The 23467-nt window shown below is 41.0% G+C and overlaps 1 protein-coding gene across 4 annotated transcripts in view; it reads right to left on the bottom strand.

The window, feature by feature from the left end:
- The window catches only part of VPS54 (VPS54 subunit of GARP complex), a 48969-nt gene that overhangs the window by 7101 nt on the left and 18401 nt on the right, over positions 1-23467 (bottom strand). For all 4 annotated transcript variants that reach the window (XM_080587185.1, XM_080587184.1, XM_080587186.1 and 1 more), the window contains 14 exons: positions 22162-22547; positions 18769-18895; positions 17612-17719; positions 14814-14869; positions 12908-13004; positions 12088-12425; positions 10136-10265; positions 9507-9688; positions 8637-8749; positions 7245-7308; positions 5380-5485; positions 2133-2220; positions 443-564; positions 251-331 (listed from right to left, as the gene is read on the bottom strand). In XM_080587185.1, coding sequence (XP_080443311.1) covers positions 251-331; positions 443-564; positions 2133-2220; positions 5380-5485; positions 7245-7308; positions 8637-8749; positions 9507-9688; positions 10136-10265; positions 12088-12425; positions 12908-13004; positions 14814-14869; positions 17612-17719; positions 18769-18895; positions 22162-22547 — 1998 coding nt within the window. The remainder of the gene's footprint in view (positions 1-250; positions 332-442; positions 565-2132; positions 2221-5379; positions 5486-7244; positions 7309-8636; positions 8750-9506; positions 9689-10135; positions 10266-12087; positions 12426-12907; positions 13005-14813; positions 14870-17611; positions 17720-18768; positions 18896-22161; positions 22548-23467) is intronic.

The following is a 23467-nucleotide window of genomic DNA, read 5'->3' as shown; positions in this document are numbered from 1 at the left end:
ATGTCCATTACTGATGATGAAGTAAATCAACAATTTTTTGGGGGTGAAGATGAATGACACCCATGCGGCAAGTGTTAAGACAAAATAAATTCCCAAGTACTGCACAGAACTTTCCGTATACACGGTTTAAAGACATTCAAACGACTCCCGATGAGGAAAGTTTAAGACTTCATTTGAAACATCTAGGCTGTATACAGTGAGACCTCCAACTGCAATTTAGAGTGTGTATAATTATTTCTTAAATCATTACCTTGGATAATAGTTTGTCAAACAAGCTATCCATTATGGCAACAAGCTTTGCTGAAATTTCAGCTATGTGGTCGTGATAATCCTGTAATGAAAGAAAGCAGGTTTTATTTATTATCTAATGACATTCATGTTTTTCAGAGCACAACTGAAAAGCAGAACTTCCCGTTTAATTAGGAAATGCCAAAAGAATTACCTTTGTTATGTGGTCAAAATGCCTGAGCATGCTAAACTGCTTCGGCTGCAGTCGAGCTTCGAAATGAGCCCTGATAATAGGAATGTAGTGTACGATTAGCTGTAGGCAGCGTGAAGAAAGGGCTGTAAATCCAGAAGTGAGACAGGAAAAGAAAAACAACAATTATTACACAAGAAGAGTCATTTGGTACAGACTGTGTCTCCTGTAACATGAATGAGATAGACCTAATGCAATTTAATATGCTTTAAAACAAACAAACAAGGTAACAAGGTAGGAGGTAAGCACTTTTTTCCACTGAAGACCCCACCCAGTGGAGACGCCAGACGAGTACCTGGCCATTCACACCCAGATTCTGTAAGATACAGGATAAGGGACTAATTTTACAAGAGGCTTTAAGTGTCTGCTTGACATTTTGAGCCCTGAGCACATGCAGACATCAGAGAGACCTCACAAGACCTGACTCATCAGCTACCTAACCTCGGCAGCCACATTCTCAAGGCACCAACATTTCTCCCCCGACAGATGTACACAAACACGCTGCCCTGCCAGTGCCGAGCTGCCCAGAGCCAGCTCCTGCCTGTGGTGCCGGCAGGACTCCCAAACCCGAGCTTCTCCTGAGCCAGCAGCAGGACACGTGGTGGTGCCCGCTTGATCGCCAAGCCTTCTGGAGCAAAGTCCTGAATGCAGCTTCTCTCTGCTCGCTTGTGTCTGCTGCAACACCATGGCCAGAAGCCTCTCAGACCACTCTCAAGCTAATTTCTCTTTAAAAATTAAATGCAGTTTGGTAATCAGTACACCCTGAAACATGGGAACTGGAAGCTCAAACACCTGCTTTAACCCACCACCAAAGGCTCTTAATTTCAGTTTAAAACTGGGGGGTCTGAAGTACCACGTCAGGCTGTTCTGCAGCATGGAAGCGTACACCTAGTTCTCCCTGAAAAGGGCAGATAAAGCAGTCCAGGCAGGAAACTCTGCACTGTCAATTCAGCTAAATAGCTGCACACTTCAAATGAGAAATTCTAAAGCCCAAAGCAGAGTTTGGATTCAGCACACAGACACAGAGCCCTAATTTACCTGACTGCACTGAGACATTCGACCACATAAAGACTAACTGTTTGATTCAGAGCCACCCACAGAAATCATTCTGCACATTACTGACATGCGGTTATAACCCACAGGAGCTGCATTTGGACACTGCGTTACAAAACACAGCACCACAGGGCAGATGGGACAGCACAGCTCAGCAAAACACATGGGGAGACTGGCGTTTGGCTGGATTCCTCTACCTACATACCTCCCGTCTCAAGACTGAAACACTGAGCAGCTCCCAAGCATGCCAAAGTCACCACTGAAAAAGTAACTACGCCTTCCCACAGGCAAAACATTTTCATGGAAAAACTTACTAACCTGTTTATTTCCTTCTCACAACAGAGCAAAGCTTTGTATTTGCAAAGTAATGTGGTAGACAGCAAAGGAATTTGATGGATTTTAGTGCACCCCTTGAACAGACAACTCATTAGCCTTTATATGTGTTTTACCTTTTAACAAGGAAGGTTTTATCACTGTGCTCTACACACAGCACCGCAACACAAGCACAGCTTATCCTAAATGTTCAGTGGTTGTTTTGTTTGTTTGTTTTTTAAACAGACAGGAATACAAGATCTGACACTTCAAATACAGAAATCCATACCTAGATTTTTTGTAGTGATGGTTTTCAAGCCAACAACTTGCAACGCGCCAGCTCCAAGCACCAGTTGGCAGCTTCTAGAGTTGAAATACTACAAGACAAAAAAAAAAAGAAAGATAATGAAAAGGTATGCTGACTCTGTAAGAAGAACACATAACCACAGTTTAGAAATACTATCATTAGAATTGTGCAAGGTTAAACAGATAATTACAAAATAAACAAAGCCACTACCAGGGTTTCACATACTCATACTACAGAGGAGTCCATGACTATTAACTAGTAAGACAAAAGGAACTTTTTTTTTTTTAAGCCAATTTCAGCAGTCACTGGCCTGTAGTATTTTTTTTGACTCAGCTTAGGCTAAAGCACTCAAGGCAGCGCTTCATGAAATGGAAGTAGAAATACTGTTATTAAAAATACAGTTAGCTAGTCAGTGATTTCAATTCGGGGACTAATTTCTGCTTTTGTATGAGACCTTTGGGTGAGGTTTCTCTGAGTCTAGAAATAGAGTATTAAGTCAGAGGTGCTGCAGACTAGCTAAATTCAGCCTTACTTTGAAGGCACCACACTAGCAGCTTTGTACTAGAAATCTAAAAAAAAATGTTCTTCTCAAACCAGGGCCCTGAACGAAGTGAAGGGTAAAGATCTCACTAGTTTTGCTAAGTAGAGTGGAGGGAGTAAAAGTGTAATACCAGAACGGAAAATATCAAAAGGACTTGTTTCTAACTTTGGCTCCAGACTTTTCACACTGTTCACGTTACAGGAAGCTTGAAAAGAAACAAACTCACTGCTGCTGAAGTAGCCGAATTTGTGTTTCTAACACTACAGAGTGCTGAGATCTAGGAAATGATGCACAGAAGTCTTGAAACAACATCAAAAAACAATGCTACAAGAATTCCAGGTATAATGGATGACTTTTGACTTGATCTTCCTAACTTAGCTCCAACAGAAAGTAGTAATTAAATGCACACAGGCCAACGAGGTCTCTGGAAGAGTATGACAGTTCCTCTTAGCACATTCTGTCTTATTTTGGAATTCTGCTCTACCACTCGGCTCAAGACCCAAAATACCCTAGGCCAGGCTGGGTGAGGCAGTAGCGATGAAGGAACTGTTGCTGCTGTTCCTGACCCCTGCTCTGAATGGACAGCAGGAATTCCAGGGCTCGTGTTTGAGTGGAACTGTGACACTGGGGTGGAAATCAGGAGGTTAAACCTAAAGAGTTGGCACCTTTTCTTGTACTATTTTCACGCTATTGCCTGAAACTAGTCACCAAACTCAGGACCGCAGGGGATGTACTGTGAGCAGCAGATGTGCACCTGCTCTGGGCTGCCAGAGTAGCGAGTCGAGGGCAAGAAAAGCAACCCAGACCTAGTGCTCCCAACTGAACCTGAGCTACACGTGGTCCCTGAGCTGACAAGGGGCATAATCTACTCTGCTCTCAGTCAGAAGTCAGGATCTGAAACTGTCTGACATTCATTTCATCCCCTCCTCCTGAAAAGCAAGGCCTTTTCTTATGCCTCCTGGTGGACTTTAGAAGCAGATCCACTGAGCCAAAGACAGACATCCTACACAGTCTAAGCTCCTCTGAGGTATTCAGCTTAGGTTAGCACCAGCTCATCAACTGTGTGGCAGACCATTAGAAGCATGTTCTATAAAGGATGACAGACACTTGCACTCTCCCCCTGCCTTTCAGGGATATTGCTAACTTACCGGATGGCCTGTTGCAGACAAAGCAGCAAGGAAGTAGCGTGTCTGAAACATCAGAAGAGCAATACCCCCTCCTTGTGTCTGCTTGGAGGAAAGCATTTCCACCTTCTGGCACCATGGCTGCAAACCTTCTCTTGTCCGCGCCAGGTAAACTCCAGTAACAATGACTGTGTTTTTGATCAAACACAGGTGTCGTTTCACTCAGGTTACAGCCACAGCTCAGATTTCATCATCTGGGAACCACTTCACAGCTTCCAATCACAATACAAACTAGCTCGTTACATTTGTCATGCAATTATCACATAAAAAGTACAGTGACTTGCAAGGACACCTTTAAGGAACTCTATTTTGTCCAAAGCATAAAAAATGCACTTTTGTTTTGGTTCTTGTCATCTTTCTGATGGTCAGCTCACTGCCAGAGATAGGAGCTACAACAATTAAACTGCACATGCTATTTGGGTACCAAGGAATAAAACATGACTAATTTATGTAGAGCTCTAACAAGATATAGTAGGGAGAAGGAAGTAACACAGAGATGCAAATCTGGCCAAGTCTGAGGCAGCTGCTGCTGTTCTGCCTGCCTGCAAAAAGGTGCTGCAAGTTCTGTGTGAAGCAGCAGCTTGAGAACAAGGTGGAAAGAGAGGGATCCCAGTCCCAAACTAGCTTGATCCTCCTTGGATGGTACTTAGGGGAAGGTTTGTGGACGAAGCTGAATGATGACTGTAGGAAGGAGTGCTCCTGTGTCTGGATATTCAGGTAAGAGCTACCAGCCAAAAGGAATATTATTTAAAGGTGTCTCTCCCCAGGTATGTTCCCTCCACGGCCCCTTTATGTAAAACCTACTTTTGCAGAGTATAATCTGTTGGTCTTTTATCAGTTATGCTTATGTTCAGAACTCTAAAACCTGGTATAACCTCTGTGGGCAAAGACACAAGCGAAAAACTTGAAATGAATTAACCAATGAGCTTTGGATATATAAAAAAGTTTTTAGGAGCATTCATGTGCTCCTTTTATTCTTGTTTACTTGTATCACCTTGCAGTATCTGCGCTATATCAGCTTTTTCTTCTCTAGAGAGAAACAGATTAATAAAGGGCCTGGTCTTTCATCATCTTTGCATTTTACAACAGCAGCTTCATCCTATACTATTTTTCATGCTTCTACTGACTTGTAGAAATCACAGGAATAGGTTCCTTCCTGAATACAGATACATCTCTGTGACATCTGGAATCAAATCACTTCTTTGTCAGTAGCATTAATCCTACATCCAACCCTGAAGGACAGGCAGCTATGACAAACACTACTAGATGGGATTTCAAACATCCCAGGTGACCAAGAGGAAGGACGGCCTTCCTGACACAAGAAATTGCATCTTCAATGCCTTTAGCTTAAAAACCAATCTTACAACACAAAACAAATGCAATCATTTCTAGATAATTTGTATCATCTATATCAAGTCATAAAAGCATGTGAAACATTAGAGTAAGACACGTTTGCTGCCCTGAATACCCCGGACAAGTACAGACTGTACATTTGGAGTCATACCTTCAGTAAATCAGACAGGCGGGTAAGCATGTCAGTGGTGATGGAAGGAATGTTATCCACACACTGGCAGTACTCAAGGATTATTCTTATTAACAGCAATACTGTCCTGCAAGAGAGGAAACAGCCAAATATGTTATCTCAGTGAACACAGGGTATCAAAAAATTATAAACAGGCCAGTCATGCTGATAGAAAGCTACCTAATGCTGGAGATTACAGCATTAAATAAACCCAGTAACTGATCTGAGGTAAAAACTTAACATAAAAAACATATATAAAGAATACCCGTTTCAGAGGGTGGTGTGTGGATAAAGTACTTAATGTGTATGAGAGAAAACCTCTAATATTCATCAGCATAACTTTTTAATCTCCAAAAATAACTATTGTGGAACTAGAATCCTCCGTGCAGATGTCAGCTGGGGAAAAAGTCTAAAGCTCCTTTCTTGTAACACTGTATAGTTCTGGCCAACTTTGAGCAAGTATAATCCAGAGCCTCTAGACAACAGCCACTGAAAAGGATGCAATGGGTGTTGAGGAGTCAAAAAGAGAGAAGGCAGCTATCAAGAAACAGCACCAAATATTCAAAGACGCTGAACACCTATAATTTGCCATGAATTCAGTGGGGACTAGAGAATTTCGGAGGTACTGCATGGAATTAGGAAGGCACCACAAAGAGCAAGTACACTCCCTTGAATTCAAATGCAGAGAAGACAAGAAAACTGAGGCCAGATCCAATTTCAGAGTACGTATCCTAACGCTTCAAAAAAAAAAAAATAATTCTCTTTCTTCCTTTAGGCAGCAGGGTATGGATAGAAGATAAACAATCGTTGAGAATAAACACCTGAAGAATTCTGGGGGGGAACATCTAGGCTTTTTTTAGTGAATGTTTTTTATTTGATTAAACAGAATGAAAATGTATGTAATAGTGTGTGGAACAGTATTTGTATTGATGTGAAGCTGACAATTGGTTTGTGGAGCTAAAAATAAAGTTTCAAATGAGCAGAGATGAATTATCTAATGTATAGTCTATTAAGTAAATTTTATCCTTCCGAGTGTGTTCAAATGCTCCTACTTGACCTGAAATGCTCTTTTGCAGTAATATCGGTAGGCTGGCACTGAAGTTCTGAGCCATCAGCTTCTGTTTCTAATTGAACAATGGCACATCATCATGAAACAACGACAGCTGGTCAAAGACATTATGTAAATCAGCACTTTTCTGTTTAAGTTTGGGGTAAATTGATGTTAGGACTCTGGGGAGTGAGATCTTCCTGCTCTTACTCCCTCTCCAAAAGCACTTTCATGCATATTTAATGCTTAAGGCTCTCAGTCTTTGGAAACACAGAATGCTTTTGAATGAAAGAAGTGTTTCAGTATTATGTATTTTAAAATATCTCTGATATGGCCAGTTTTAAACTATTTTCAAACGTAAAGCAATCAGGATATCAAGAAATAAGGAGTGCAGCTTCTGAGATAGCCCATATCTTATTTCTTATTCTGAGTAAGATAAGCAATCATTCAGTAGTGGACTATTGTATTTTGCCAGAGATAACCTATACTGTAAGAAATAAAAAAAATATTCTATGAAGATAAATCTGTATTTTCATGAATAAGTGTCTTCATGAAATAATTCCTAAAATCAAATGAAACCGTACGTTCAGTCTGGTCATTCAGAGAATAAAAAGCATTTTAATATACAGAAGAGCTTGCAATGCTTTATAACTGTTCAGGAACTAAAAAGAAACTAATCTGTGCAAGAAGAGGTTTTCTCTCTATTTAAATAAGATTGCTAAAGCTATTAGTATTTATCACAATTCTACTTAAAAACACTTGCCAAATAACCCACTGCTAAGAGAAAAATGCTTCTTACCCAACTGTTGCATATTTTTGTCCTTCAACAATAAGAAATTCAGTTGGCTTTCTTTCTTCAGTAGCTAAAACATTTAGCAGAAAGGAAAAAGATGAGTTAAACTTAAAAGAAACAAAAAAATGCTAATTTCTAGAAATCAAGTGTTCCCCTGCCCAAGTTCGAAAATAATGAATCGATCTTTGGCATATGTCTCTATTTAAAAAAAAATGTCATCCCTCATAATTAACGTAAGTAACCTTACTGGTTATATCTGCTGGAACGCAGATGGGATTTTAGAACAAAAAAATCCCCCAAAGTCCCACAGTCATTATGGATTTAGAAACTTCAAATGCAGCAGGTTAGAAACACAAGAAGAAAAGCAGAAGTCACTAGGTTTTCTATTGTATATTCTCTAATGATTTGCTGTGTATATTAATACTTTAGCTTCAAACCACTACTTCCCTCAGGCTTCAGAGTAGAAGCTCTTACTGATGCAGTTTTTCATTCTAAATTCGATGCCTCCAGTTTCCTATCTGCTTGAAGGAAGCAGCAAAAGCTTCTTTTAAGAGGAATGGCAGATGAGCATCTTTTGGTATTGTGTTCCATGATTTGGGTGAGTATTGCCTAGTACACCCCCCATCTCTGCTGTGCTCCTTTTGGAGGAGCAGGGAGGGTTTCCACACCATGATAGTACTGCAGTTTCCTCCTCCTTATCTCTTGCCATTTTCCTTCCCCTCTGTATTTTCTTCCTGTTCTAGCTGTTCGCACACATTTATCGCTGCAATATTGGACGAGAATACCCGCAAGGTAAAAATGCATTATGCAGTCCCATTTTGCACATGGGGAAATGAGGCACAAGGAGAAAAAAGTGACTTGTCTGAGGTCAAATGAGGTTTCCGTGGTGAGGTAAATAATTGAATGTACATAAGTTTTCACTTCCATGAGCAGCCACGTAGCATGCTGCCTTTCATTGGAACAACTGGGAGATGAAGCCGTGGAAGAAGAGCTAGCACTGTTTTACACAAGGGGGACTGAGCACATGCACGTGCTTCTCAGTCCCTTGCAGCATTTCAGCGGTATGTTCTGGGGGAAAAGACTAAATTTCTGCATGGACTGGAAGCCTCTACAATGCGAATGCTACTGTAAAGAAGTAGCTCTCTTAAATCCATTTAAATGTTAGCACAGGAAAACAAAAACAAATTTAAAGTCAGCCCAAGTTTCAACACTACTGACAGGGAAAAAAAAAAACAACTATCTATTTCCTTCCTTTTTGATCCTGCCCCCAGAACCCAGAAAGCAAACACGGACCAAGAGTGACATAGTGACATCAGAATATGTCCATCAATATTAATCAGCACCATTTGCTGATAACACATTTAAATTCAGGTAATGGCAGAACTGCAAGATACATACCTGTTGTTTTTTTTTCAGGGAGAGAAATTCTGCCATCTGACACAGAATCGACAAGATCCTGAAACTCGGCAGGAACTTCAGCTTGTTTCCAGCGCTCATTGTCCAAGAGTAGGCTGGTTATAAAGACACAAGAAAGGAGGCTGAGAAAATGAAATACCTTGTCGTGACACCTCTCTTGCCTGTACTGCAGTGGAACCAAAAATAAAGTAACTAAAAAAAAAAGCCCGTGGTGCAAAATGTTACATTATTAATCCTTATTAGAAAGAGGTGCAGTAGCAAGCCAGAAAAACACCCTCCTTGGCCTAGAGATCCAAAAATTCATTCATTCAAACTATCAGAGGACAAAGGACTCTTCTAGGGAATAAAGTTTCTTATGAGATCAGTGCCACTGAAATAATGTAGAAATACTGAAACTTTAAGAACTTATGATGAATGAGAGTAAAAAGGTGTTGACATGTATTACTGGGAAGGCTATTTCCCAAGAGTGGTTTGGTTTTTTGTGTGTGTGTTTCTTATTTTTATTTTTAATGTTTTTAAAAAACAGTTGGGAGTGCACTATCCTGGAGTTACTAACCACTGAGACAGGGCATTTCAGCCCTCCAAAAGTCACTTTTGAGTTCTTCCTGTAGCTACTAACTGCCTTTATTTAGATAACCATAGAACAATCCAGTTTGAAGAAACTGTTATGAAAACAGTAAAAATCTAAAACCATTGAGACAATTGTGTTTTAAAACAGTGTTCCACACTGCCCCCACTTCTGCTAAGTACAACTGAATTACAAGCCTTACAGGCAACAGAAGATCCGTGTTTGTTTGCATGGGAGTGATAAAATTATTCAAGTAAGAACATGAAGGTTTTCTACCCAGATACCTTAGCTTTGTCTTCCTCTCCTCGTGGAACCTATTCACAAATTTATTGGCTTGACTCTGAAGTGCTCCTCGCAAGGACATACTTTTTCTGCCGCAGATCTGCTCGGTGTCTAAGATAAAGCCTTCCATCAGCCGAGAAAGAGCGACAAACTCATTGGAATTCAGCTTCTCTAGGAAGCCACCCTATATGCAAAGAAAATCCTTATAAGGAAACAACACCACAAAAATTCGGAGAAGCCAAGAAACAATTAGTCAGCATGTCTGAGGGCTACTAGTATTTTAAGAGGCACATTATTTAACTCTAAATGAAACAAGGTAGGCAGACTGCAGCGCAAGCAGCTATCTCGTCATAGATATGCATTCTCTGCATGGAACTTCAAAGACAGCAAGTCAGAATACTAAAAAGAAAAAAAAAGGTAGCAGAAACCCACATTGCCTTACATTGACATGATATGTCAATGCCTCTGTGCTCTGGGCTTTAATTAACATCAAGTGCCTGTGACAGTGGGAACAGTTAGTTAATTTCAGTTGAGAAAACCATTTCAGAACTCTCGCTCATTAAGCCACTAACTTGGAGTAACTGCTCGTTAAGGATGAGACACCGACTGTGGTCTGGTCCAAGCTCCTTACCTTTGCTCTCGCCATGAGGAACTTGACTGAACGATCATGGCAGATATCAGAAGCATTATAAAGCAACTCTTGAATATTGTTTGCCAGCCTGCCCAGTTCCAGTTCAGTTAGCTTCATGTCATCGCTGATCCTACAAATGACAGAACCATTTGCTTGAGCATCAATTTATAAAAAACAGTATTTCTGCTCACAGTTTGAAGGAGGAAAGAACCTTGCAGCAGCTGTCAAACACAGACAGTCAGTTGATCACCAAAGTCACTTTGTGCAGATGGGACCTTCCAAGCTGCTGTCAATGTCATGTCAGTCCCCGTGACAAGCAAATGCACAACTGCACTGTCCTTAGATTTTGTTTAAATTCCATATCCTAATTGCTGCTAGTTGAGAAAAAAAACATGCAGCCAGGACTAATACAATAAATAGTAATGTTTACTGAACTAAACTTTAACTGTTACTCCTGTAACATTTGAGCATCAAAGCATTTTTCTTCCAGTGCAAGTATAAGGCCTACCACAGATACTCTGCACTCATTCTGCTAGCTTTTTAGCCTTCAGGCTCCGAAGTCTCTGTTCTTTAAAATAATTTTGTGGCCTGTCTACTGTTTTGAAGCTAGGCGAATGGCAGAGCCGTGCCATGTGCTAACTAGTTAAGATAACAATCTTTTGGTCTAGTCTGCCTGTTCAAGTGCTGACAGTGCGAGAGGAGGGAGAAAACCTGGGATGCTACAGCACAGCAACTGGGCTAACGTTGCCATAATTGAGTAAGTTTATTAGCCCTCTTCATATGTGGAGCACAAGTACAAAGAAAACCAGAAAAGGGATGAAACAAGTTCATTTTGGAACAGTTTCACAGCCAGCCTCAGACACTCCTCTACTGCTCGACAGCTCTATCTGGATGGCCTGTTTTTAGCCAACTTGGCTAACTGCTCCAGGCCACTTGGGATCCAACTCCCTCCTGCTTCCTTGCTCCTCACCGTAACCCCCTGGACTCCTCTTCGCACTGCGTTTTTTTTTCCCCAGCATAGGATGGGTGTTCGGACATACCCTGGCCTGGATCTCTTTTAAGCACAACATATTTTAAATAAATTCTCATTCAAGCAGCATTGTGATTTAGAGGGGGAAGGTCCCTATCAAATCTGACACAGAAGGACTGACACTTAAGTACCAGTCAGCAGCAGTGAGCAGGCCAGTCGCTACCTTCCATCCTTCAGCAGGGTAAGAAGTGGTATTTCAATTTTGCTTCATAAAACTCAGTATCCAGACATGCTGGCTTTCGAAGTGGCTCAGAGCTGAGTCCCACACATGTTATGCCTGGTTCTTTTACAAAGGCAGCTGACTTACAGCCATAAATAAGGAATGCATAAAAGGTTGTTCAAGAAGTTTATAGCTCTGGAGTCAGGAGCACCACAGGGCAGCACTGCCTATGCTGCCAAAGCACTGAGATGTATTTGTCTAATCATACAAGTCTCAGAGTTGACAACAAGCAGAAGATTTTTCACTAGGATTCACCAAGGTGCATTCCATGAAGCCAGCTTAAAAGAGAAAGGAAAAACTAGCCACGGTGAACATGTGCAGGGAACAGAGATGCCTTTGCCAGCTAAGGCTATGACAAATGATCTGTGCCTTTCATGTAGGGCAGATTTTGCATCTCCCCCTGCTTTCTACAGCAGCAGGCTCCCCAGCAAAACAGACAGGAGAAGGGGCCCTTTTCTGTACAAAGTGACAAAATCAGTACCTATACCACTACACAGAGGAGATGAAAACAAAGCTAACACAAAGGCGACAGTGCAGTCGGATGGCAGGCAACAGGGACTATCACAGAAAGCCACTCCACATCATTTACCTGGAAAAAGACATTCCTCCAAAGTAACTTTTGTACCACACAACCAGCCCCTAGCGTCCAGCACCTTGTTTCTGACAAGCTGTACAGTCGACGCAGGTAGTGCATTAACTTACATCATCTCCACTCCTCCTGGAGTAACAGAAGAGGACGTTTGCTCTTTGCTCGATGAGGAATCGGTAGTGCATTCTGGTTCAGAGACTGAATCGCTGCTACAGGGCTCGCTGTTTGGGGAAGTGTTTCTCTGAGAGGTAGTGTCAGCTGCTACAGGCGGGAGGTCCGCTTCGCCGAATGCATCGCTTATAAACATGCCTTCGTGAGTCAGGTAAGCCACTTCTGTGTCCACTGTGCTGTCTTTAACAGAGTGCTTTTGTAAGGTGTCCTCCAGGTCTCTGGTTCTTTGGTTCTTGTCTAGAACCAAGAGAACCACGCTACGGATAGTATTTAACGTTGCCTAGAATCAAACATAAACTTTTACTACACAGCAAAAGAAAACCCCGTACCACAAGCTTGCACTGCAAAGATTTTCTTTTACCCACAAAATTAAACTAAATCCTGGCTTTATTTTCTATTGTGCAATTTGCATTCAGAGGCAGACCCATCTGTCTTTGATGGTAACCAGTATCAGATGTTTCCGAGAACAGTGAAAGAAACCTCATTTGGAGCAATCTGACACATACAAAAGTTCTGCCCTAATCCCCAGCAGCCTGAAATGGATGTAATCACGCTACAAGAGGTATTATCTCCTTCTCAATGCTCTCTTTGTTAGCACTAATCATTTCTGCCCTGGATGCCGATATTCACATATCCCTCTTTCAATCAAAAGTTTGAACTCTATAATCAAAATGAACACCTTGAAACTTCAAATGGAAAGTAACTTCATCCCATGTCACGTCTGAACCAGCTATGTGAAAATCTCGGTAAATGATGTCTTACCTTTATTCTCTTGAGGAAGATGGTAAACTTAGAAAAAATATCCTTCAGTAAGTCAAACCACTGAGGAAAATTCATCATCCTTATCTGGTCTGCAAGCCTAGAAAAAGAGCAGTATTCAGTAAACAGCAAATATTTACTAACCATGCTGACTACTGGCACATAAAGAACAAAACTATGCTGTAAGTGGAATTGTAAATATAAGGAAAACTGTGCAAACTTTTATCTGGCAAGACGACATCACCTGAACAACAGTCATGATTAACACAGTGTATGCAAGTGGAATAGGGAAGGAGGTGCATAAAAATAGATCATGTTAGAGAAACAAAAGCCTCACATTTACCATTTAGCTTTTCCAGGGCATAGTGCTCTTTTCCCCAAGATAAGTATGTGTTACCATCAAGGGAGGGAGTTAATAACGTTCTCACAAATCGTGTGGAAAAAATGAAACCACAAAAAAATTAAATACAAACATTTTGCAAGTATTACAAAAGCCGTGTTCTTAAACCCATTTTGCTGCATTGCAATGAGACCACTTCTGCTATTAAAGTGCAAGTCAGCTGTTTGCAGCAGAGGGCAGAAAAGTCACTGGCCAAACAAAAGTTAAACCCTCTACTACCGAGTTAGGGCCTAGTTGCAGAATAGTAAACGCTAGAGAATGGCAAACAAATATCCAAATGTTTAAAAATGATGCTGTGCCCGGTCTTTTCTCAGTTTCAGCATGAACGCCATGCAGATTCTGCTGCTCGCTTTGCTTTATCAACTAGTCTGCTTGGTTTTACTGTTTTGGGGTAACCCCTTACTGAGCCAAAAGAATCAGAGACACAGAAAAACAGAGGCTGGTGGGGTCCTCTGGAGCTGGGACCTCTGAAGATCCCGTGTCCAAACCCTGCTCAATGCAGGTCCAACTAGATCAGGCTGTTGAGGGCCATGCCCAGAAAAGGGTTGAATATGTCCCAGGACAGAGATCCCACAGCCAATCTGGGTCTCTTTTCCAAGGTTTGACCACCCTTACAGTAAAGCCTGTGTTTCCTAACATTCAATTAGCATTTCTCAGCTTCCATCTTGTTCCCTGCTTGCCCCTCGTCCTCCCCTTGCCCACCTCTCAGAGGAACTTGGCTCTGTCTCCATCTCTGCCAGAACTCTCCCATGGGGTAGCTGCAGGCAGCTTACCCCTGAGCTCTCCACTCCTGAGGCTGAACAAACCCAGCTCCTTTGAGCACTGCCCTCTGCTGGATCTCAATGCCTCAATTCTTGTACTGGGGAGTCCAAAACAGCACAGCCACCAGATGTAGCCTCGCAAGTGCCAACAGAGGGGAAGGATCATTTTCCTCGACCTGTTGGCTGTGCTAACACAGCCCAGGCTGCAGCTGCAAGGAGGTGCTGCTGGTCCACGGCCACCTTTTCTCCTGCAAAGCTGCTCCGAAGCCAGCCAGCCCCTGCCTCTCATCTAGCAAAGGGCTGCTCCCTCCCAGGCGTAGGACGTGGCATTTGCCTCTGCTGGGTTTTGTGAGGGTCCTGCTGGCCCCTTTCTTAGAGCTAGTGTTGCCTGATCTGTCAAATTTTAGTACAAAATCCCAGGTTATAACAACAGGGAATGCCCTCAGGTAGTTAATAGATGCCTAGATATGGTAGTTTAGGCTTCCTGCAACGAAGGTCAGAGAATTTTTGTATTTTAAAAGTAACTTTAAGGGAAAGATTTGTAGCATTAGAGTCTGAACGAGAAAAGGAATATGGTATATTCTCACAGAGGCAGACAGGAGCAGAGGCTTAAGGTGAAACAGAAGGGTAATCCTTGTTTATAGGGAAACTGAAGCAAAAATTAGAACAGTTAATTTATCTGTGCTAAAAGCATCCATCTCCTGTCCCCCACCCACCACAAAAAAAAATAATCTAGCTGTATACTTACTTAACAACCACTTCTGTATCTATTTCTTCTATCTGCGATACCGTATTAACCACACACTGTCAAATTTAAAGGGGAAAAACAAAACAAAAAAAAGATCTTAGCTTCTAACTGCTGCTGAATTTCATAGCATGCACAATAAACCTCAAGTTAAATAAGGAAAAATAAAACCAAAAAGGAAAGACATGTATCATTTAACAGCTTGTTTCTCTAAGGAAAAAAAAATCAACGAAAGCAAAACAAACAAAAAACCAGCAAGACAACCCCCCCCCCCCCCCCCAACATCTAGTTGCACAATACAGAGGACCTCTGTTGCTAGATTTCTCCACGCTTATTGCTGTGCTGTGGCCTTTCCTTAAAGGATGCTGTGGGGTACCACTTCCAGCTAGTACACATGAAACTGGACGGCTTCTTCAGGTCCCCAGAACGGTTGATTTTCATTTCAAACCCATCTATTGTTTTACAGCGATTTGTTCACTGGTCTCTTTTCATGTTACTGTCTTGTAAGCCCATGGTACAAATTAACTTTGTTTAGACTGAAGTAGGGGTTTTCTTCCAAATGTCAATCAATAACCTGATGAAATGAGTCAGCAGCATACGGACTCATCTTGTCTTTACACGCATGTGTACAACCCAAGCGGTGACTGATGGCAGCCATCTCAAGCTACACTGATTTTACCCGAGCTTTGCGTAATGGTGGTCAGTACAGAAGCTTCTTGAAAACAAAACTTGTTCCTGAACTACGCAGTGAGTTAGTTAAGTGCTTACAGATCTCTGCTCTTCCACCTGCCTGGCAGTAAAGAGCTACTGAAGTACTGACCAAAACAGCCCAGCAGTGCGCCTGAACAGGAAACACATTTGAGACATGGGAGGGAAACGGTTTCCTCTATTAAGGAAAAATGTCTTTAAAAGCTCAGACAATAGGCCACAACGACGCAAACATATTCCACAAGCCACGCAGCAATGCTCTGAGTCTGTCACTTTTCCCTATTTAATAGAAACTTTTACTGGAAGTTGATTAAACTTCATCTATTACTGAACAGAGGTGGCAACTGAAAAACCACAACATAAAGACAAATATTCCCAGCAGAACGGGGAAAACAATGTATGGCTGAAGGTGAGCAGGAAAACAGAGAGCTACATGCCCACTATCTGAGCGAGCAGAATTTAAAGGGGGAAAAAAAAGGTCTCCTCGTGACTGTCTACATAGGCAAGTGAAAAAACAGGAGACTGATGGGCAGATGAACAGCTTTATCCTGGTGTTACCTATTCATGCAGCTGTACACACAAGGTGTATGCCCTTGTTTTTCCAGGCTTATAGTAACACAGCATGACTAGAAAGTAGTGCTCGCTCCCACCCGCCGCTGAGCTTTCAGGGAGCTGGGCAATGACCCAGCCCAGCTTCCCACTGCTTTCAGGTGGGAAGGGAACAAGCAACGAGAGGCAGGGGCACTTAACACGATCTAAATTGTGTTGTCAAGTGAGAAAGGACTCGTATCATAGCCAAGTCCTTATGTGAGACAGTGGTGCAGTCGCACACTTTGTCACTTTGCCTTCTCGTTCTGCCACCATAAGCATCAGCAACGCTGGCTTCTCTTATTTATGCCCACCCTGCTCAACCAGATCAACAGAACCATGGGGTTGCAGTCCAAGATGGACTCGGGAAGCTAATCTGGCTTGAAACAAAACCTTTAAAATAATAAAAATTAAAAGATTTCCAAACTTTTAAAAGCTGGAGAAGTTCCCAATCTGATTCACAACACAGCTGTGAACTCTAAAGGCAAACCCACCACCTAACTGTCTCCCCATCTTTGGGATACAAATCACGGGTGGCTGCTAACACATCACAACCTGACTCCTGAAATAATCACGTATCTTTAAGGGGGAAAACCCCCACCCCTACATAATATCCCACACGTGCATGCAAACAAACAAACAAACGAGATGAGTAAAAATTAAATTCCAAACATGTTCAAAGTTCAGCCTAAGTTTTTGTTTGTAAACAAAAGCCATCACGTCCCTGTTCAAAATAATCCATGCATTTTTCTCCAGAGAAGACAACTGGAGTCATTCGTTCATTTTTTGTTTTAGCTGTTTTTATCTACAAAGACTTTTGGTTTGAAAATACAGATATACTGCCCTAAGTAGCATGCAACCAGACTAACGCAGACAAAGGTTCATTTCTGACGTAATTCTTACAGGCAAGCACTTCTACCTTCGTCATTAACTCACCTTGCTCTCTTCAGAAAAGGCAGGGATGTTTTCCAGCTTTTAACCACATGCCTATACTAGGTCTGAGCTAGCACTGAGGCAAGTAATGTTTTCTGTATCATTTGCTGGTATTTTGTCTGTCTTTTTCAATTGGGATTTATTTATTTATTTATGTGTTTATGCCAAGAACCTGATGTTTTGTTGTTCTTGTTTTGGTTTGGTGGTGTCTTTTGTTTTTTTTTTTTGGAAACGGTATTATGAAACTACTATACTATTTGGGAAAGCTGTGTGCTAAAAGAAAAAAGAAAAGCTAAAATCAGTGGATTCAGGATAATGGCAATCACACAGAGAAAGCTGTGATCTTTGGCCATACTTGTGCTACTTGTACCTACTCCTTGCAGAAGGTCTTCTCTGCAAACAGGTTTTTGTGCTTCAGGAAGTCCTTTGTGTTTGTAAGCTCAGCTGCTCTAAACATGAGATCATGCACCACCAAAACATTTCAAAGTTGTTCTTAACTACTTGAACAACAGCAACACATTTTTAAGAGATTGAGGCAACCTTGTCAGATGAGTTTGAAACTTTTGGCTTACCTGTTTAATTATGTTCTTTGCCGTAATAATCATTTCATCTCCATATATTTCATAAAAATTGAGATTTCTTTGCTTTAAAAGTCCAAATACTAGTGATACAAGTCTCTCCTATCAAGAAAAAGAAACACACTAAAAACATGAAGATGAAAACAAGAAACAATTTTAAGAATCTGCACAGCAATAAGAGTTCACGTATCAAACGCACAGTGGACAGAATTTAGATCAGTCCAGTGCCTTGAGACTAACGCCATGGTTTAACCGTACAAAGTTTCCTGTGGCAATACCAGCTAACGGAGTCCCTTTCTCACAGTTATTTTCATTCTTGTTCCTCAGTTGTGCTCATGCAATTGTGCTTGAAAACACACGTATTTCCTAAGATTAATGAGTTTCCTTACCGCAAGCAAGAATGACGCTCAACACAATTGCACCAGCACAAGTGAGAGGCTACCACATTGCAGCACTGAGACAGGGAGAAAATGCAGGGCAGAAATGGGAATATTTAAATGCTTCTGCCATTTGCCACATTTCATGAAACCCATGGATTATACAAGACTAAACAGTTTGTAGGGTCTAGCAATTATGGCAGAATTGTACAGGCAAAATCCAGAAAAATGTGTATCTTTTTCTTTTTGAGCCAGAAAAGATCTTTTTCTGGCTCAAAAGCAATCACAATAGCTTAATCTTCAGAAATTCGTGATCTTCAAAGGAAGATAACCTGCAAATGAAGTATGTACTCAGGGCAACCATATGCTTGATATAAACACCTGTAAGTGCATACGGAGACAGAGAAAGAACAATATGCACAACTTTCACTGCAAAACTGAATTTTTACAATCAAGCAGATACAAGGGTCCATGACCTCTTCCACTTACATGTTGAGGTTCATGAAGTGTCCAAACTAAAACTCACTATACATTTAAAATCGAACTGATTATTAAAAATAAAAAAATAAAGCAGGACTGGATTGCAGTTCGATATGGTTAGTTACAATTATTTAATTAGATGAAGTACAAATAGGTGTGGGGAAAATTTGGATGAGAAATTGTGCGAAATGATAACGTTGCTACTAGGGACCTGAATGAATTAGTTAGTGCTAATTAAGGATGTTACAGATGCAAGCATATTCATCAGACAGTTTATTTCAATAACAGACATACCTCTTCTAGAATTTGGCAATCATCTTCTAGGGGTCTATTTAAATCATTGCGAGCGTAAGTTGAAAACTCTGCAATCATCATTTTATCTATCAGCTTTTCCAGTTCACAAAGCTGTGAGCCAAGATGCCTAAGAAAAACAGCCATTGAGATATGAGCTAAATAATCAACCTGAAAATGAATCATTAGTTCACAGTTGAAGAGAATAACCACCCAGCAGGTAATTTCCATGCAATCAATGCTGGCTTAATGGGAGGCGCAAACCTTTCAGTTCTTAGAGCAGCTGAAACCACACGTTTTTCAGAGGCACCATCACCTTGCAGCAAAAACATATGGACTTGAATGTTAATGGAACGTTAAAATTGGATGCAAGACTTTGTCGGAAGATGCTGAGTACCCTCTCTTCCCAATGAAGGGAACCAGAACCAAGAATACTCAGTGCTTGACTGTATCTAGCTGTTAAAAAGAAGAAATGCTTCTTTTGCTGAATATTCTTCCACTTCAAGCATTTGAGCTTTTCATACGGTCAAGGTATTTACTTTACATGACTGAGATACAGAAGCAGCTTCACATGACAGAATGGCTTTCAGAGAACACAAGAATTTTAAAGTTTTCCATTTTTATACCATTCAAAATTAAAAATACTTTCTCATATATTGCAGATTTTAAACCATATTTTGCAATTTGTTTTCATACAAAGCCACGAGGGAATTTCTCACATCAGACATGTCGACTAGTCTTTAAAAGCTGTGCAGCTAGAGAGACTTTTAGCAGAGTAAAAATAAAATTGGGAACTTCGGAGGTGCCAAACACTCCTGGTTTTCCAGCTTCCACTGACCGCTGAGATCACAAGTATCTGTAAAAATCAACCCCATGTATTTCAACCCAACGTAACCTACCCTCTCGCACTTCATAAATATGGAAACATCTGACAAGAGCTGGACAACTGTAGTTGGACTAAAACTCCCTTAAGTAAAATTGTTAGTGCAGGGCAAAAATTCATTAAAAATATACAGATGAGAACAGTGCTTCCAGGCATCTGTGCTTTGCTGTATGAAGTCTGATTTGTCAACACACCCGTGTAAAAAACGTACTGGATCTCCAACACCCCAAACAAGGATTGTAAAAACAACATAAAAACTGGCAGTATAGATTTGTAATTTAATTAACACGCTGTTTGTTCATCTTTTTAATTAAAAAGACGAACTTGCAAGTGTTAAAGAGCTCTAAAACTGTAATTCTGCCCTACGATAGTAGCTAGTAACAATCATAATGCTATAACAGATACATATAATCACCGGGGATATTAACCTATATTAAAGACACCAATTTGCATTGAATGATGCTGCAACATGACTTGATTTAAAGCCAACAATGTCTGTTTAACTACAAACTCCACAAGCTGTCACACGCAATACACTAAAGCAACAAGTTTGTTTGGTTTGGTTGTAGAAAAAAAAATGATACTGAATATTTTAGGAAAAAAAAAAGAGATAGCAATTATTTGGAAACTTGTCTCTCGTCCAGATAAAACAGGTATTTATCTCACTTGCCAACTGCAGTGTTCTTGCTCACAGCAAACCACGAACAGCCATTCAGTATTTTGTGGAAAAAAGATGAACTATTTGTGTATGGCATTAATTTATTATTATTGTTTTCAAAACCAACATTCTACTGAGCAGTTTTCATCAAGTTCTCCATCTTTTCATTGCACATTATTTCTCCAGACATGCAATACATAGAGGCTATTGTAAGACTTGGGAGCAAGCGTGCTGGGTTTGTCAGAGATAGAGCTGCGTTTGCATCCCTGGTGGGGCTGAGGAGTGAAGCTGCATTTAATTCAGCTCTCTGAACCTTTACTATCCAAGGCAGAGAGGACACTTCCCACTCATACCACTTTTTTAAGAAACTAAAATTATTTTTAATTCTACCATACCAACTAACTCGACATTATTCACAGAAATCACTTTTTATAGACAAGATATTTACCTGCAAGTATGTACCACATCTGATTGTGAATTTAAAATAATGACACATTCTTGGAACATCAGGTATACTACAATGACAACATAACTGCACTCTCTGCTAATATTGCAGGTAACTTAGGTTACTTGATAGCAAAAAAAAGCTAATTCTGATTGATGTTCTCAGGTTTGTAGAAGTACACTCAGTATCAGTAACTGAAATACAAATATGACTTGGTCAAGTTTATTAGCTTTAAAAAAAGGTGGGATATTTCTCTTTTAAAGACTTTTTCTGAGTTTCTTCTACGTAAAATTTGATTCTTTTTCTGAACCAGCTAGAAAGGGTGTTAGAAGAGGAGCTTGTCAGCACAGATGGACCACAGTAGTAACCATATAAAGTTCTCAATATTCATGTTGCAGTTATTGAGCAACAACCACATTTTTAATTACAAAAACTGGAAACCATTGGGTTGCAGGAACCACATAGCCTCAAAACCAAACAAAAAAATAGCATCAACTTATGAAACTAAGTAGACAGCTCCTCAACTGGCTAATACAAGCCTCTGAACCTATTTAACATACACTGCTTCTACCAGCATCCTATCACAGTGGCAGCTTTGCATATGACACTGTTGTAGTGCACATGGCAGTTATGATAGGTTATTTTGCACCAGCTAAAAGGATTCTGATGTACTGACACTCCTGCGTATCACAGAGGACCCTGCCCAGTGCAGCACCATCTCCCAAATAGAGCTCTGAGTACCCACCATTAACAGCAGCAACCAGCACGGGACCCTGGAATCACTAACTCCCGTGACAACAGCAAACAGGTGAAAAACCAGCAGCAGGAGCTCAGGCAGCACCTTCCCACTGTTTCTTCCCAACTCCAGCAGCTTATAGAATTGGATTTCTCAGCAGGGAAGATGCACCCCTGGCCACTGTAAATAGAGCTCTCCCCAAGAGGAGGTGCTGCTGAACACATCCCATCTGACCAGCTGTCAACCTCAGACTACATTTTGAGCCATGATTTGATAGCTTTGCGCTGGCTTTTGCTTGCAAAGCTTCTTCCAGCACGAGGACAGGCTGGAGGCAGACCTATTCTGCATGAGGATTGCAGACCACCACTTAGAAACATCTCTCAGCTCTGGGCTATAAACCCTGCAAGATGAAGGTCCAGTCACTGCACCCCTAAACCACCTGTAGACAAGAATGAAGTACAGAGCATCTCAATATTAAAAGTTCACCAAAATAAAATTTATCTGGCACATGCAGCAGTCACACTACATATGCTTTACTTACGTTTTGTACCTTTTGTACCGTGTCCTCTAAGAATGAGCTAACACAGGTAAAACAAACCCAATCAGCCAGCAGAACTTGCCTGACACCCTCTAGCTCTGCTTGCATTTTATTAATTTCCTAGATGGTTACCTACCGGAAACTGTGAATGCCTTGAAGTTCTTGCTGCAACACCTCTTGTGTTGTTGCTATTAAGTCCAAAGCTCCAACAAACTCAGAAGTGGACAACAGCAACTGTACTGTGGGCTGTGTTTGGTGTACAGTAGCCATTAGCTTCAGTTTATTGTATGCTTTTATACAGTTATTTCTTGTGAGCGACAGTCTTAAAACTCGAAGTGATCCTTCACACATTACTTTATCAATTTTGGAGATTTTCTCTCTAAGTAATTTTACAGCCTGGGAGGTTTTCCTGAGGTAGTCCTGCAACTCATGCTGAGAGGTCATTGCATGGAAAAATGCTTCAGAGCGCAGAGAAATCTGATGAGCAATATTGACTTCCACAATGTCCAGATAATGGCTCAGCTGGGAAGAGGGAAGGGGAAATTGAACAGCATTGTTATGGCTTGGCATGTTTATCACCATGAAAACATACATTGAGAGTACAACCGAAACGTCTTATTGTATCACAAGGACATTTTGCTAATAATAAAAAAATGCTATAATATTATATTAAACCCTTTGTCAGAGTGGCAAGCAAATACCACCTGTTGTGGTTTGTTCATTTGTTTCTCAACGAGCTCAAAAAATCACTTTGGGAAGGCTGACCTGATGTCTCTCCTGCTTGAAAATGACAAGATAGAAAGCCAAATAGTTTTAAAATACCCAAGCTTTTGTACCACATGGGTTGCACACTGGCACTGTTACAATACAGCCATTAACCAAGAGACAGTTCTGGGTACTGGCTTGCATGTAAGGACAGCATACATGTGCAAATATACTACGTACTTAGAGCCATTCAAGTTGATAAAGATGCATCATGACTGCGCTTGATGGCACAGCTCTGGGTCTGCTCAGTTAAAAGGCTGTAGCATCATCTTTGTAGAAAAATCCTCAGGAGATGTCTGGCTGCTGTTGCTTTATGCCAGCCAGCTGGAGCTCCTCCTAAGGTTATATCATGTGCGCTGGCACTGTTGGACTCCCAGAGACAGAGCATACCTACATGTTTGGAACCTGAGATTCAAATTCTGTGCGTTGAACAAATTCAAATTCTTTGTGTTACCAGGCCACTGGGTTGGCCTGATCAGTTGAGCTGCAAAAGCTCTGTGTTTTGGCTTACGCTGAATATGCAAACTCAAAGGACTGAGGCATTAGGATGCTCATCTGAATGCTAATACTCAGATGACCTGTTTTTTTAGGAGGTGCCATGCACTCAAACCTCACGCTGAATTTCAAAAGGCCCATCCAGAAATTGAGGGGAAAAAAAAAACATCAGAGAAATGTTT

This window comes from Anser brachyrhynchus, assembly GCF_964034855.1.
Source record: "Anser brachyrhynchus genome assembly, chromosome: 3".
NCBI lineage: Eukaryota > Metazoa > Chordata > Aves > Anseriformes > Anatidae > Anser > Anser brachyrhynchus.
The sequence above is the reverse complement of the archived record's forward strand: the minus strand, read 5'-3'. Positions and strand labels throughout refer to the sequence as shown.